Here is a 16579-nt window from a genome sequence, read left to right as displayed (position 1 = left end):
CCGGCAGCCGCTCCGTTCGCAATCCCCCGCCTCTCCGCGGCCCGTCAAGTTCAGGGTGACGGCAGGGGCCCCATCCGCTCAGCGCCGTCACAGTAAAAGCTTCTTTGATTTGATTTCTTCTCTTTTTGTTCAGTCAGTTAGACCTGTCATTTAGTAATACCTATAATAGAGCAGGATATCATGGAACTTTATTGGGCCCCAACAGCAGCATTCCCGCAGTTAAAATACAATTAAACACTTCAAGATGCACAATCTGCATTAAAACACACAAACGGGCACTGTTGAAACGGTTGAACAGCTGAAGCTGAATATTGCAAATGGAATACATTACTTTAAATCTTCTTAATGGTTTAAAATCGTTTAAACCTTTAATAAGGGGGGAGGGGGCTTTCTGATCAGGAAGGCGTCCCTGATGTCTGGTTCCAAAAGGGAGGTTAGGTTGAAGTGAAGCAATTATTTGCCGAGATGGTTTGTGATCCGAGACAGTTTGGTTTCATGTTTAACAGTGAGAAAGTTATAAAATGTTGAAAATGATGACAGATGCAATGAGTGATTTAAACTACTGGAACATCTGGAAATTACTGGAACATCTGTACTGTGTGGTTTAGCTACGTGGATTTACTTAGACAGCTCAGGCACCCACAGGAATAACACACACAAAAACAGATAAGACCACCATTGTTTTACACATTCTTTTACTTTACTTTACTGTCAATTTTTAAGACTAGGCTTAAAACCTTCCTTTTTAATATAAAACTTATAGTTACAGTGGCCTAGGTTACCCTGAGCTACCTCTGTAGTGATGCTGCTATAGGCTAAGGATGCTGGAGGACATCAACATCTATTTTTCTCACTCTGCTGAGTTCTCCTACCGTTCTCCGATTTGCATTGTTAGTTGTTATTTCATCTTTTAACTTTATGTTCTCTCTGTACTTTTTCTCTCTTCATAGCGGGGCAACAGTGGCGCAGTTATTCCTGCAATTGGTGGGTAGCCAGTTTGATCCCCTGCTCCGATCGTCTGTCGTTGTGTCCTTGGGCAAGACATTTCACCCAAGCTGCCTGCTGCTAGTGGTGAGAGAGCCCGGTGGCGCCAATGTATGGCAGCCTTGCCTCTGTAAGTGTGCCCCAGGGCCACTGTGGCTATTAACATAGCTCACCACCGTTGGGGTGTGAATGTGTGTGTTAAAAAGTCAACGACTAACTGTAGTGTAAAGCTCATTGGACTATTTAAAGCACTATACAAGTATAAGCTATTTACCATAGTAGGTACACCTGGTCTGGCGTTTTGTTAGCCGTGACACCATCCAGGAGGGGGGATGATCTGCTATTACCCAATAACAGAAAGGATTCCTGGATCAGTGTGTGCTTCTGTGGTTTTCGGCATCTCTACTCCAGCTGCTCTGGCAGATGACCGTTCACACTGAGCCTGTTTCTGCTGGAGGTTTTCCTCCCTGTTAAAGGGGAGTTTTCCTCTCCACTGTCGCTTTATGCATGCTCAGTATGAGGGATTGCTGCAAAGCCATCAACAATGCAGACGACTATCCACAGTGGCTCTACGCTCTTTCAGGAGGAGTGAATGCTGCTTGGAGAGACTTGATGCAACCTGCTGGGTTTCCTTAGAGAGGAAACTTTTTTGGCCAATCTGTCTGATTTGATTGAATTTGACATTGTAAAATGCCTTGAGATGACCTGTTGTGAATCTGTGCTGCATAAACGACATTTAATTTAATTTTATTAATATCATGTGAGGGGGCACTATCCCCTTTGGGGATGTGCCTAGTTTATGTAACCAGAGAAGGGAGCCAAGGGTATAAATACTTTTAAATTCTTTTGTGCCGCCTCTTTTCCCTCCCGGATCTCGTGTAGTCAGCAGCATAGGGGCCCCAGCACTGGAATTTTGCAATCATTTCTCTGCCTTATTTAGATTAAAGTCTATCTGAGTTTGAGTCATCCTTAGAGGGTGTTTATTTTAGTGTGTGCGCTTAAAGGAAGTAAACGAACCAGAAAGGACGTTAATGCATCTGTGCACAGTCTTGTTGTGCACATGACCACCGTGATTGGCTATTCCTGCTCTGATCAGGGATTCTTTAATACACAATCTGGCATTTGTAAAATCATACTGTTTTTAAAAAACAAAATAGGTGAAAGCTTGAATGGACTATTCTGTACAGATTACAGATGATTCAAAACACATTTGAGAAACCTTTATTCCATAGAAAGATGGCATTCTCAAAGTTTCCTTTGAAATACTAATGCAATTTCTCTCTACATATTCAAGCATCTGATCAAACTTTTCATAAATATAATCATCTGTCCATCGCTCCATCTATCCACCCGGCTATATCAAAGGAAATCCAGCCAGTAGTTTATTGTTAGAAGTTTCATAATGCAAAAATAGTTGTATTTACAGAATGGCCTTCTCTGGGGTGTGTAAACTTGATTGTGTGTGAGGCGAGGAAACCCTCATCCTGAATGCATTTCATCCTAAACCACCAGTGGGTGTGAGGTGGAGCCTATTAAGACCTATAAGCCCAAAATATGAGAGGTTAATGCATGCTGATCCTTGCTTTGAACAGATGCTACTCTAAAGAGAAGTGCTGAGGAGAACATCTCAGGAAGCTCCTTATATAAACTGAAGCAGATGACAGCAAACTGAGACATGTTGTCGACTACTTGCTGTGCTCCAAAAACCTCTGAAGATGTCACTTAGAGGTGGTAATAATATCAAGCCAAACTTAATCATGTTCTTGTGGCAAATCAGAGAACCTGTAGGATTTGCCTGTTTTTGTTCTCAATGACCAGGCTAATTACTGTAATCCAAGCTGATAACAACATGTCTCTGCTTTTTTCTTTTTTTTTGTATTTAGGATCTGCCATAAGTGAAAGCAAGCTTTTTATTACGCCAGCTAGCACTGTTTTAAATGCGCGGCAGCCATGTTGGATTTAGAGATCAGGTTGGTGAGAAATGTCAGTCTTTACCTCTAGAATCCTTCAGCAGCCTTCTTGTATTTTTTTCCAACTTAAAACATAGACCTTTTTTTAATATGTAAACCCAAAAACAAGTCCATCTCATGTTATATATTGGCATAATGATGGTGCTTAGAAAACATAGTATCTAGTGTTAATAAAAGTTTTGGAACCACAGGACTAAATAGTTCTCTAAACAGAAATAATTCCATGATTAGTTTTTCATAAAAACCTTTTAACCAAAGGTAGACAGAAACAGCTTGGGGCCCCACGTTTTTAATGGCCCTAGTCTATCCAAAAATCCATTCATACTCTTCCCAATCTACATTACAAATACCTCAAATGTTATTTTGTCCTATGTAGCCTGACCCCCCCCCCCCCCCCCCCCCCCATTTAGTCAACTTCACATACATAAAATTCACATACATTCTTGCTTATACGAAAACTGTGGAAAAATTCCTCATAGGTACAAATCAATTTGAGACACACACACACACACACTCCAGCTCATCTCTCAGACTGCTGATCTGCTTCTGATGGGCCTCTCGGTGAGACTGAATCTGCTTGTCCACAGCCTCCTGGACACACACACACACACACACACACACACACACACACACACACACACACACACACACACACACACACACACACACACACATTTCTACATTTGTTTTTAGAAATATCCATACATTTAAGGAAGCGTTTAGGAAACCCCAAAACCTTGGGGCCCTTGGCAGCAGCCCTACTATCTTAGCTGAAGTTAAACCTGAATAACTACATTGAAGCTGGTAGTCTTCATGTCACAAAAGGTAGAAATGTTAGAGGGTATGGATGTGATGCTGTCTGTTGTAAGATCATCTATCATTAAAACAAATTTAAACTCAAACATTATAAATCAACTCCAAGTTTCGTCTACCGTTGCTTTTATTTTGAAGGAGCTGCCGGTTGTAGCCCGGCCCCCTCTCAGCAGCTTGATGCAGCAGTGGTCTTCCCTCAGCAGACACCGGGCTGTCTCTCCTCTCCCACCCCGCCCGTCTGTCTGTCGGCGCTGATGGAGCGCATCCGGAGCTCCGTGGCCCCGGCGTGCCGTGCCCGCCTCCCGGTTCGACACCTTCAGCACACGACCTTTTCTGCTCTACCTGGAAGATTGGAAATGTCCTCCCAATAGTCAAGTCTTTTAAGGTTGAATTCAGCACATATTCCCGGGTTTTATCCTCACATTCCTCAAGTATTAAACGCGTAAAGTTTCCCAGGGGCCCCTCCCCTCGGCGCTGGCTTCTCTCTGGCAGACACAGCGGCTTGTTTCACCATCAGACCAGGATCATGAATGATTTAATGCGTGGATGATCCAAGAGCACAGCAGGTCTTCAGTGGAAAACACTCACCCAGGCTACAGGCGCACCGACATCAGCCTCAGGACAGAGAACAAGTGGCCAGCATTTCAGGATAATGTAGGAATGTGTGTATGAAAAGCACCACCAGGGTAGAAGCACAGCCTGCTGGTGTCAGGTCGGAGGAAGTGACAGACATGAGGGGGGGAAAAAAGATTCCACACATTCTGAGCTACTTTCCAGGAAGGAAATATTGGTGCTGTGCAATGCATAGTTTGCAATTTGGTGCACAATTTCCTGGGATGTCACAACCAGACATCCCAGGAAAAACTTAAACATGAAAAACAAATTCAATACCTTTAATTCTAAAGATCTTATTTAAGAAAATAATCCACCAATACAAGTTTTCAGAATTTAATTTATTATGTGTAGAACAGAAGGTAGAAAAAATAAAACCTATTTTTATCCACTGTGTTGTTCAGGTTCCAGTCTTTGTCAGATGTGGTCACAGACATACAGTTCCAGTTTACTTACGGTCATAACTGCACTGAATGGTGTCCTAATCTTGGTGCTTTCAGTGATGCCTTTGAGCACCTTTCACTCTCAATTACACCCCTGGTAATATTTAGATAAATGTCTCCTCATTTGCAGAAAAAATACAGATAAAGCATTGTATGTGAATTAGGGTTTAGGTTGGGGTTATTACAAGACCCTAATGTTTGCATGCTTTCTCCAGTCCAAAACCAGCATTGGCATGTGTTTGGACTCACTGTCCTGTTAGAACACAGACGGGTGCTGAATTTCACTCAACTGACCCAAATTGTCAGCTCAGTTAAAAATAAATTTGTCATGATGTCTAGGAATGACCGAAGAGCCGCTGAGGCTCAATATGTCCCTAGACTCTCTTCATGGTCCACAGAGATCAACATGGTTTGAGACCATCCTGGCCAACAAAGAAGCATCTTGTCCAAAGTCAAGCTCTCAGATGAAATCTTCAAGCTGTACCAGCTGTTGAGCATGGGGGTGGCATTATCATGCTCAGGGTCTGTCTTGCTTTCAATGGTACTGGTACATCACACAAAGTGGATGGACAAACGAAGAGTGCGGACATGATTTGAAACTTTATGTAAAATCAACGGATAGATGGTTGGACACAACGGTGTTCTAACAGGACATTGATACCAAACATTCAACCAAACTGGGTTTGGAACTGATAAAGCAGAAAAGCATCCAGCTACTCCAATAGCCTCAACCTCAGCTTCTGGTTAAAAGATAGACTATGCTTAAAGGAGTAGTCACTCTCAGAAAAGCAATCCGTTTAAATGAGTTGTTCCATTTCTGATCTAAATATTAGTCAGATCTCATGCCAGAAACTTGTTGATGTCAATTTAAAAACGTTTCTGGTCTCCCTGCAACCTGCTAAAAGACATTTAAGCAAACAATGTTAAGTCCATTTGGAGGAACAAAAACATCATTGGAAAAAGAAGTATTCAAATAAATCACTGGAAGTCCTGAACTGTTCTGATATTAAAGCTGATGATGACTGCATGCAAATGTTGAAACACACAAACATACATCAATGGGATTGAAAACACAGTAACATGAAAAACTAAGTAACACGTCCTTGCCCCAGAGCATCTAAGAGAGAAAGTAACCATATGCAGGTAATGAAATGCACTTGATTAAAGCTACAGTCGGTTTGTTATACTGGGTAAAATGGTCCTTCCATCCTGGGTGTAGTCAATACATTATGTATTTAAAAAAAAAAAAAATCATCTCTGTGGAAGGTGAAGGCCTGTAAAAACTCTGACCATTCCCTGCATTTGAGTCCGATGAGCAGGGACTGGTTAGAGTTTTGGTCCTACTCTCACACCCTCAAATTCCAGGGGTGTCACTTTATCTATTGGTTGTCCCACATGCCAATCATTCTGACGAGCTCTCCTAACACCAGTGTGCGTGGTCGTTCCTCGTTAGTGTCTGCTTGCTGGCTGCACATGTGCACTTCTGTTGTTTATCCTTAGTGGTTAGCTTAGCAGTTAGCCATTCATTGTAGCTACGCTACTCTCACCTTATACTTTGAACATAGCTGAGAGTCACAAGAAGCAAACTGCTTACAAGTTTATGAGAAGAAGAGGCAGGCCTCAGTAGAAAGAAATAAGGCCAGAGTGGATTTGGGAGATTTTTTGTCACACGGTCCCCCTGAAGAGCAGGTAAGATGGTCTTGCGCAGTTATTCAAAAAGGGACTTGGAAACTTCTGGAAAAATCATCAACTCTACCTTTAAGTGATCCTCAGCAAGTGTGACTGCCTTTATTAAAGCACAAATTTTTGGCAGTGTGTTGGCTTGTGGTGTTCAGGGGAGTTAGGACGATAAAGTGGGAAAAGCATCAGCAGGTAGAAGTAACAAGGGAAAACATTTAAGACCAGTCTACCTGGGAGTGGACACCCCAGCAAATTCACCTAAACATTAGACTGTGAAAGGATTAGAACCCATGATTTGTATTTCTGCTGGCTTTGAGTAGTAAGTTAAATGCTGAATTTCAAGAAGTACAATAAAAAAAATCCATTAGTATGGACAAGTTGAAGCAGTTTCTTTAAAGAAGTTGGCAGCATGTACTTGAGCAAAATTATCTGAATGAAATGCAAGATTTCTGGATCAATCCTGAGGACAAAGTAGAGATCGTTGTAGTCATGCATAGCACCATGTTTGGCAAAAGAATATATCAGCACTAACCCCTCATACCAACGATCAAGCACGGCAGTGAAGGGGTGATGATTTGGGCTTGCTTTGGGACCTGGCAGTCGCTGATTAACTCCTGATGAACCAAACTCTTCTAAGGCTGTCTGTCTAACACTGGGTCATAAACAGGACAATAATCCTACACACAACCACACACCCACAAAAGAGCGGCTGCAGAGGAAACTATAAATGGCCTGCAAGTCCAGACCTTCAACTGATTAAAATGCTGTGGTGGAACGTTTGTGCGTTTGCAAACCTTAATGAACTGAAGCAACATTAAAAGAAGAGCAGTCAAGAAGTCTTCCACAATGATATGAAAGACTACAAAGTCAATCAAAAAATTAATTAATTGGTAAATATTGTTCTACAAACTACTGAAACATGGCGTGTACTTAGTTTTCCCCATTGCTGTACATTATATTTAGACAAATCCAACAGAAGTTCCTTGTGAAATGCGTATTAGAGCTAAAATGTTGTGTTCAGTCCTGTTTCAGCAGTTTTCTCTGGTTTGGTCATCTGCCAAGGTTGGTGCAATTCTGGCTTGCTTTCTTTTACAAGTTACCGATTAAAGTACCAGTGAAAAGGACAGAAAGTTCTTACATTATGAACAGCTTTTGCTGTGTAGTTGTAACAGTTTTCTTTCTTTTGTTTTTTCTTTTTTTTACATTAGCAGCTTATTGGTGAAGGTTTTTAAGACTTGCTATGCTTTTCTATACATTATATACACTTCTCATACAGGAAGATTTGTGCAGTCTCCAGGACTTAGTTTGGTCTGCTGAGGCCTTGGCTTAAGCTTTGGGAATATGTCTCCACCTTTAGCTGCTGTAAAGTAAAACAAAAAGAAAATTAATTACTACAGCTCCCCAAGGTCCTTTCAGAACTAAATGAATACTAAAGTGAAATACTTCTTCAACAGTGAAGCACAGAGTTACTTAATATGTACCTGTCATTGTCCTCTCCAATGGTATCAGACTGGCTGTTCTGGAGAAGGAGGGCTCTGTTAATGCCAATCAAGGGAGACGCTCCTGGCAGCTGGCCCGGTCTGATAGGCTTCACTGGGTTTGACGAAAAAGAAAAGCTGGCTCACTAATCCTTATTCAAGAGAAGTGGTTTACATACTTAAATCACAATTAAATCAGCAAAGATTAACCAATCAGAACCTTTCCTATTACTTGTTTATTTTTTTAATAAGATCTAATCTGTTCCTTTAGATACACTTCCATTCAGTATAATGTGAGTATTGAGGTGAAGAATGTAGAATACACAGTGTCCTACTGTCTTAGGGTGTTACTTTTACAGTGACATCAATGTCACGTTTTATTACCTTCCATTTAAGAATAAATACACCATCTATGGCCGAAAATTCATTATAGTGTTCATTAGAGTGTGTCTTAAGAGGGCAATGTGAGAAAAAACTGCGGCAGAATGAATAAAAAAGTAGGTCAGGCTGCCATCAGTTGCAGCCATTCTGAGCATTCAGTCTGCTGAGGTGAATAAAACGTCCTCAGGGCAGACAGAGTGTCTGCATAGCATAGTACAAAATTAAGAAGTTAATATTGTCATATTGCTATGACATTTGGGCATCGTGTTTAAAAACAGCCTGGCTTATCTGATAATTAAGATGTTTGTGTGACAGTTTCAGATATCTATCAAGGTCTTTCTGGACTGTTATTTACTTAAGCAAGACTTAGGTTATCTTCCTACTCCGCTAGAATACAAGGCAAACTGTGTGATGAGTTTTAAACAGCAAAAGAAGGCGAAGTATTTGTGCATTTGAATAAAGGTGTTGGTTTTGTAGACTAATATATGAGTGGTTTGATTTGAAGAAGTATTGGATTGATTGTTTGCGAGTTGCTTTTTTTCCCAGAAAAAGATACAGGAGGTCCCAAGAAAAGCTAAATTTTTAAACAAATTTGTAAGATGTGATACTCTTTACTCCATGTTATATCATGTTTGGTGGTTTAGGTTGGTGGTTGGACCCAAACGCAGAGAGACCAAGGCAGGGAGCAGTTATGAGTGAGTTTAATGAGGAAAATTCAAAAAACTTACAAAAACCACTGGAGAACTCAGGAGCAAAAACCAAAACGTAAACCTGGGGTGGAACACGCAATGAGGCAAGGTGACAGGCAGCAGTAGTGGGCACTGGAGTAGCACAATAAAAGGAGCTTAAATACTGTGAGGAAGGGAGCTGGAACAAAGGCAGGGGTAGATTAGTTAATTGAGCACAGGTGTGGAGAAGGAGCTGCGAGAGAAACTGAGGAGAGAGAGGGAAAGAGAGAGTTGGTGGCAACAGGAGGCGATAGAGGGGGACAACAAAGCAGACAGACGGTAACTAAATAAGGTTAGCAGTGTAACCCATGACATGTTATGTCATGCGTTAGCCTGCTTCACCACCTCACTTTTCCCCTGCACTCAGTCAGGGAGGTCTTGACTTTAAACTTAACATTAATTCATTTTCGATCCAACTGGAAGGTCCATTATCTTCCAGAGATTGACAAGATCCACTCGTTTTTGTTTAGGCCAAACAGATCGTCGTAGGAGCGCCCAGAGAATCAGTGTTTCCTGCCCCTCAGTGAACTCTGCCAATCCTACCCGAGACTCGGGCTAAGATCGATGGACGCTGGGTTGTGCAGCATGTCCTCTGTTTGAGCAACTCCACGTAAAGGATTACCCTGTTATTTCTCTTTTTCCACCCATAAGGTGGTATTTTGTGCCTGGGCAGAACCTATCAGAAATAGTTTTAATGCTTAAGTACCTCAAAGGGAGTTTGTTTAACTGTTTTCTAATGTGTCAATGCATTATAAGTGATTTTTGCTGTGTTGCTTTTGTTGAGTGAGACGCACCGATCAACTGAGTTAGATTTCTGTTCCATACTTCTTTCTTTTCCTCTCTTTCTCTCCCCCTTTCGGGTTTCCCACGTTTTGTCGAAGCCTTTGTCCTCAACTAGTTACCGCCCTTCGTTCAGAACTCACCTTTATGCTAGGCTAGTGAGTTAGCTATGATATCAGGGGCCGCCATCTTACTCACAGCACGCAAGGTTGGAGGTCATATGTCGCCATCTTGGGTGGGACACCGAGTAGCCCTGAGGCTGTTAGCCGCAGGCTGTTGTGAAGTCACACTAACTGATTAGCTACCGTTAGCCGAGTGCCACCTTGAAGTTGAACTAGAACGAGTGAGAAGCTAACCGTGTATGAACACTGCTAGTGGCTAGTTTGCCAGAAGCGTTCCCCATCTTAGCCTCAGACCTGTTTCAGTACACCAGATTTGCTAGCTCAGAGCTATTTAGCCGATGTTCTTTCAATGCTGTTACTTCAAAATGCTCACATGTTGATTATGATGGTTAATGTTGATGTCAATAAGATTCCTAATCGACTGTGAAATGATTATGCATTGCTACCTCTCAATTAATCTATTTTGATTAACTTTTTTTCATTGTTTTCTTTTCATGTTGTATTTGGTAGTGGGTAGTGCTTTCTAGTAGTTTATTAAGCAGAATAATTAATTACTGTAACAGGGAATTATCAGTTTAATAAATAACAATTAGCCAAATCGTAAGTGTTTGTGATTATTTTGAGTCAGGAATGGTCTCTAAGAGTTACTGAATTATCTCCTTTTGAGTTCATACCTGAATAAACTGAGACATTTTCATTGGCTTGTGATGAAGGAGTATTGATTAAAACTCCAATTGCAATTATAATTAAAGTTGTCAATGTTTCTGGACAAGTCTATCCTAGTCAACAGCTGGTTAGATAACCCTTTTCCAGTATAAATAAGTTAATAACTGCTAATTAATAAATCAATTGTAGTACTAATCATTACAGGCTCATAGCCCTTGATCACAACCATTTGAAATAATTTTTCGTTATAGCTATCCTGTGATTTTGAATGATATATTATTAAATTAGAATTGCCAATTATAATTAATAATAATCTTCATAATAAAACAGGTGTAATTGCATAACACCCCAGCTTTAAAATTTCATGCAGTTTATCTGAACCTGACTGACCTACTAGCTTTGCTGGCTGCCTTACAGCTTTCCCTGCCTGCTGATCAACATATTACCATGGTGTGACCCTAATGTTTTCGCATACCTATAGAGGCTCTCCTGCCCATGTTTTTGGGTTTGACCGTGTCCTTGATGCGCTCCACTTCTTCCTCGTGACGCTTCTTTTCGCGAGCTGCATTCTCCTTGGCTTCCTTCAAGGCGGCCTCCAGAGATTGGACCCGTGCCGCAGTTGCACGCAGGCGCTTTTCCATCTTGGGGATCTCACTACGTAAGCTGGCGTTGTCTCGCACCAGCTGCAGAAAGAGAGCTTTTAGACAAAAGTTTCTGATTGAGACTACTTATAATAGGAGCTTTTATGTTTTTTTTACCTGCTTGTGAACTTTGGTGAGCTGCTCAAGGTTGCTTTCCAGGAAGCTGATCTTTTGTTTCTGAGCAGCGCTGGCCTCTGTATCATCCAAGTCCTGCCCATTCTGTCCAAGCACAGCAATGCGCTTTATCTTTACACTGATTCATACAGTAGCTCGGTAAAACATTTATGCCCCTTACTTTTTCACATTTTGACACATTGCAATCACAAATGTTTATGTATTTTCAATGTAAAAATACAAAAAAGATTCTTTTTTTTTTGTTTTTTGCACAACTGCGAACCTAGCAAGACATAGCCGCACACCAAACAGACATCCCGAGAAAGAAGAGAATTAGTCAGAGATACACCCAAGTAGCCCATGGGAACGCTGAAGGAGCCGCAGAGATCCACAGCTCACCTGATTTATGTCACTCAAGCAACATCATTCAAATCTAACAAAACTGGCATCAAATCTACAAACAACTTACAAACATTTTTTTTATGCATCCCTGCCAAGAACATGGGTTGATAAATTGGAAACTTAAGCCAGCACAAGCAAAACCAGCACAAACTCATCACCAGTGATTGAGACCACATTGTTTGATTTAGGTAAGAAGTTGATTCAACTTTGACCATCTAAACTCTTAATAATATCTTTAAAATGATAGTGGCACAAACTCTCAATCAAAAGTACTTGTATAACCCCAGAGTAACACAGCACAGATCTTTAAAACCATTTGATGAATGAGTGAGTCGATGATGCTTCTCTCGGTTCAAAACATCCATTAGCGTTACGCTCTAAAAATCTGACCTTTATGGAAGAGAGGCAAGGAGAAAGCTAACTGTATGGTAAGGGAGCTCCACAGTTCAGGAGAGGAAGGACTTAGCACAGGTGGTGAGAACAGTGCAGAGGATTGTGGGATGCTGTCTGCAGGATCTAGACTTTATTTTGCAGAACGAATCCAAAGAAGGGCCAGATGCATCTCCACTGATCCCACCCACACAGGCAATGCACTGTTTGCCCCTCTCCCATCAGGTAAACGTTTCAGAAGCCTTAACGCCAAAACAAATAAGCTTAGAAACAGCTTCTTCCCAGGAGCTGTGAGGGCCATCGCCCCCTGATGGGAGACACCAGTCCCACGCTTCTGTAACTGTTGCTAGCTCCTCATATGTTACAATCACCTTAATGTTATTCCCTACCTGCCCACCATCATCTTAGAATATCTAAATGCACATTCCTGTAAATGAAGCCTTAAATCATTGTTACACAATAAGCACCTTATTAGCTCATTGTCTGTTATCTGCGACTCATGAAAGCTTGGTCATACAACTTTTGAATCATCCTTTTATTTTTTTGAATCTCTGTTGAACGCTACAATAAACAAAAACAACACTAACCCTTGTTAATTGCCTTTGTTTGTCTATTTGCCCTCATCATGTGTATTCTGAACCGCAGTGTCCAAAGAGAAATTTTGCCACAGTAACACGCGGTGACAATAAAGACTCTTTGAATCCTCTGAAATGTTAAAAAAAGGCCAGAGGAAATCCTGTTTGCAGTGTGGCACCAGCGATTTAGGGGTCACAGCAGACATGTGGAAGAAGCCTGGGTGCAATAAACGGCGTGAGCATCCCCACAGAATGAAGATTTCAAGGGAATTTGGTCAGAGTTGAAGAGAAGATGGAGGGGAGCTAAATGCAGGGCTAGTCTGAAAGAAAATCTATTCACAGAGGATCCATCCAATTAGACTTAGCCTGGAACACGGCCACTAAATCTGAAGCTAAAGGACACGATTAGTGGCAGATTTGCATTTTGTTCGAGTTACAGGAAAAGCCTGGATGTGCCTCTTTTTATCTCATCAGGCCTCAGGCTGAGGACTGAAGGTGAGCGCCATGCTAGAGCCTCAGGCCCCTAATTTACATCCTCTACCTTTGAAGAATCAGATGGCCTACTTATCGCAGACGCTGTCTGTTGTGTTCCCCGGATTCATTAAAAAATCATCAGGGTGCGAATTAAGCAGCGCGGGGCAGGCAGGCAGGCGGATGTGCAAAATCTGAAGATGTTTGCCTCTTTTTAGGTAGAGGCGGAAGTCTGATGATTGATGATAATTAACTGCAGTTAAAAAAAAAACAGGGCGATACAAATGTTTTACTGCAGAGATGAAAGACAAAATAACAAGTTCTACCTTTCTTACTCTTCTGGATAAATCTTGCACGAAAAGTCTCCGCAAACTGTGAAGTGTCTGCAGCTCCCGCGCCTGAGAGACAGAGAGAGAAAAAAAGGAGAGGGTGACAGAAAAGAATAAGCATTCCCATATTCTAAGTTGCAGAATATTTCCTGTAATCCATGATTGGGGCTCTGCAGGCAGTCAGATCACCCATTTGCACTCCCAAGGAAAATATCTATTACCTTCCCTCCTTCCTTCCTTCCTTTCTACCAACCTAGCTAACCTCCCTTCCTGCCTCTATACCTGTGTAATACTCTCTACAGGCCTAGGTCCACTGCTTTTCTCTGGCAGTCAGCAGGAGAGTAGCTGGGTGCACCCTGGTGACCCTGGCTGATCAAACGTCCGGGGTGAGTTTAAATTAAACAGCCCACACAACACATTCTGTTTGCAACATAATTCATCGATTTGTTTTCCTCACGGTCATTTTTTAAATGCATCTCAAAGAAAATGTGAAGAAGCCCTCAACACCAATGAATATTTTATTGCAGTAGCACAATTTACCTTTTTGGGGGATCCATTACATTTATCCGTAGTCATTTTTATTCAGAGGCAGAAAGAGTCAGTATTAAGACCCAGTAATCATTGGTACAACTAATAATCCTTTTAAATAAATGTAACTAAGCATTATTGTGGTTTTTATGAAGTTGATCCTTCTCTAACAGCTGTGGATAGACTTGATTCAATGGTGGATAGAAATGAGGTGACCCAGAGACCCATTTCTTTTAGGCACGGTCTAAAAATACATTGGCCCAAATGCATGTGGCATCTTGAGGTCACCAGGTCTCTATGGCAACCACAGGATACTGTCTACATATATAAAATGTCTCCATGTCGGATAAATTCTGATTATGTACAAAGTAAATAGGCTGTTGCTCCTTCCTCGGTGTGAACACGCCCCTTTAGCTGCAGAGGGGCTTTTATTAATTGAGGAAATAACTGACCACAGTCTCCTCCAGTCCTTTCAGGTCCTGCCTGGCCTGCTCCCGCCGGTCCTGCAGCAGCCTGCGCCACAACAATCAGCTTGTTAATAGGAGCAGGTGCACCTGCTTACAGTAACAGGTCCGCTGTGACTGAACGGAAGGCGTTACGTGAGCTCCTGGAGCTGCCGGCTCTTCTCCTGGTCGGCCGCTTTCAGCTTCTCATGCTCCACCTTCAGCCTCTCCTGCTCCAGCACGATTTCCTGGTTGGAACTGTGCAGACGGCAGGAACAGAATCAGCGCAGGCCCGCGCACCCCAACGACAGAGCGCGACATTTAGAGCTGTTTGCCTTACTCCTGCAGCTCGGTGATCAGCTTCTCCTTGCGGTCCAGCTCATCTCTCAGACTGCTGATCTGCTTCTGATGGGCCTCTCGGTGAGACTGAATCTGCTTGTCCACAGCCTCCTGGACACACACACACACACACACACACACACACACACACACACACACACACACACACACACACACACACGCTGTCATGTGTCAGAGCAGGTTAAACGACAGGAAGCTTTGTGGTATAGAATACCTTGACTTCATTAGCAGACTGGATCACATTCTCTTTCTCCATGGCATTAACTTTTTCTGCAAAGACACAAAATAAACTGACTGGTAAAGTTTGCAGAACTTTCTCTGAGATTTTAACATTTGAACATTTGCTGTGTTGATTAAGCCACATGTTTTTGGCTCAGTGTGTTGTTGTAAAAGCCATTTTCTGCCTTTTACTCATGCACTCTACGCTGTTCCCAGGGGCCTTGGGAAGAGATACGGGCCCACAGCATCACAGATCCTCCACCATGCAGGTGCTTAGTTGTTTGTCTGCTTTTCCAGCACTTAGCTGTTTAGCTCCTTATCAGCTGAGCGGAGACAGGATATCTCACAGGGCTGGTTGCTTGGCCCCTTTCTGTTTTCAAAGGGCACAGTGCCCAGCAGCAGTGTGGGTCGTGCTCACCCTCAGCACTGATCCGGACTATCTCTTCATTCAGAAGGTCCACGTTCTCCTCCAGCTGCCTCTTCTTGTGCTCCAAATTCTGCAGGTTGTCTGTCAGGGACTTGATCTTAGCTTCATACTGGACACCAGCAGGATGGGGAGAAACAACACACCTGAATGTTCGCTTTCACTCGACATGAAGAAGATCTGCTAAAGATCTCGTCAAACTGCTGTTGGGTGTTTGAATTCAGGAGCAGCCACCTGAGACATGCGGAGTTGGCAGGCAGTCAGATTGCTCTCCATCTCCTCCAGCTTCTGGCCGCTCTCAGCCTGACTGCTCTCCAGCTGTTTGCTGCGCTTCACCATGGTCTTCACCTCAGCCTTCATCTTGCTGATGTAGAGGCGGGCCGTGGTGATCTCCTCGTCAATGAGACCGCTGCTCTCCTGTTGCTGGATGGTTAGGAAATGGCACATTGTGAGTTAATGGATATGTGCTGTGATGGTTGGAAGCAGCAGCAGCAGCGCTGATATGAAAAGGTTTGTATTATCTCCTCTGCAGATAAAGATTTTTGCATACTGTCTAAAACAAAACTGCAAAATCACAGGAAATTAAACTTGCACAACGTTCGTCTGATACAACCTAGAGCTGAGAGATAACGGCAGTGAGCAGCAAACACTGAGCATTAAGTGAGTCAGCCATTCACACGCCCCTGCTTCTGTCTGCTGCCCTACTAAACGCTGAATGTTTTAGGTTTCAGAAAAATTAAACAGTAGAAAAGTGCAGAATTGTGACTTTGCAAAGCTCCTTTAATTGATTTGAAATATTATTCTCCCACATGATATTTTCTCTGTAAAAAACCTCAATCCAATACATTTTTGAGAAATAAATGATCATTTGTGCTTGTTTTCGTACCTCGCTGTGTCCAAAATGAGCCATTTTCAGATGTAAATATGCATCATAAATGAACAGTGTTATTTCTATGTTTGATGTGAACGGTGTAATGTTGGCTTTATGCTGAAAGGCATGAAAAATGGTAAAAGAGCGCCATCTTG

At 42.3% G+C, this 16579-nt stretch overlaps 1 protein-coding gene across 1 annotated transcript in view; it reads right to left on the bottom strand.

The window, feature by feature from the left end:
• Positions 1-7727: 7727 nt before the first annotated feature.
• Positions 7728-16579, bottom strand: part of LOC118556960 (kinesin-1 heavy chain-like) — a 28763-nt gene continuing 19911 nt past the window's right edge. Inside the window, exons 16-26 of the mRNA XM_036125730.1 lie at positions 15788-15976; positions 15548-15665; positions 15125-15180; positions 14891-15000; positions 14707-14808; positions 14560-14620; positions 13577-13648; positions 11416-11517; positions 11133-11340; positions 7984-8095; positions 7728-7862 (exon numbers count right to left, since the gene is read on the bottom strand). Of these exons, the coding sequence (XP_035981623.1) occupies positions 7856-7862; positions 7984-8095; positions 11133-11340; positions 11416-11517; positions 13577-13648; positions 14560-14620; positions 14707-14808; positions 14891-15000; positions 15125-15180; positions 15548-15665; positions 15788-15976 (1137 nt within the window). The 3' untranslated portion in view covers positions 7728-7855. The remainder of the gene's footprint in view (positions 7863-7983; positions 8096-11132; positions 11341-11415; positions 11518-13576; positions 13649-14559; positions 14621-14706; positions 14809-14890; positions 15001-15124; positions 15181-15547; positions 15666-15787; positions 15977-16579) is intronic.

This window comes from Fundulus heteroclitus, chromosome 21 (genome assembly GCF_011125445.2).
Source record: "Fundulus heteroclitus isolate FHET01 chromosome 21, MU-UCD_Fhet_4.1, whole genome shotgun sequence".
Classification (NCBI taxonomy): Eukaryota; Metazoa; Chordata; class Actinopteri; order Cyprinodontiformes; family Fundulidae; genus Fundulus; species Fundulus heteroclitus.
This window is presented reverse-complemented; position numbering and strand designations above follow the sequence as displayed.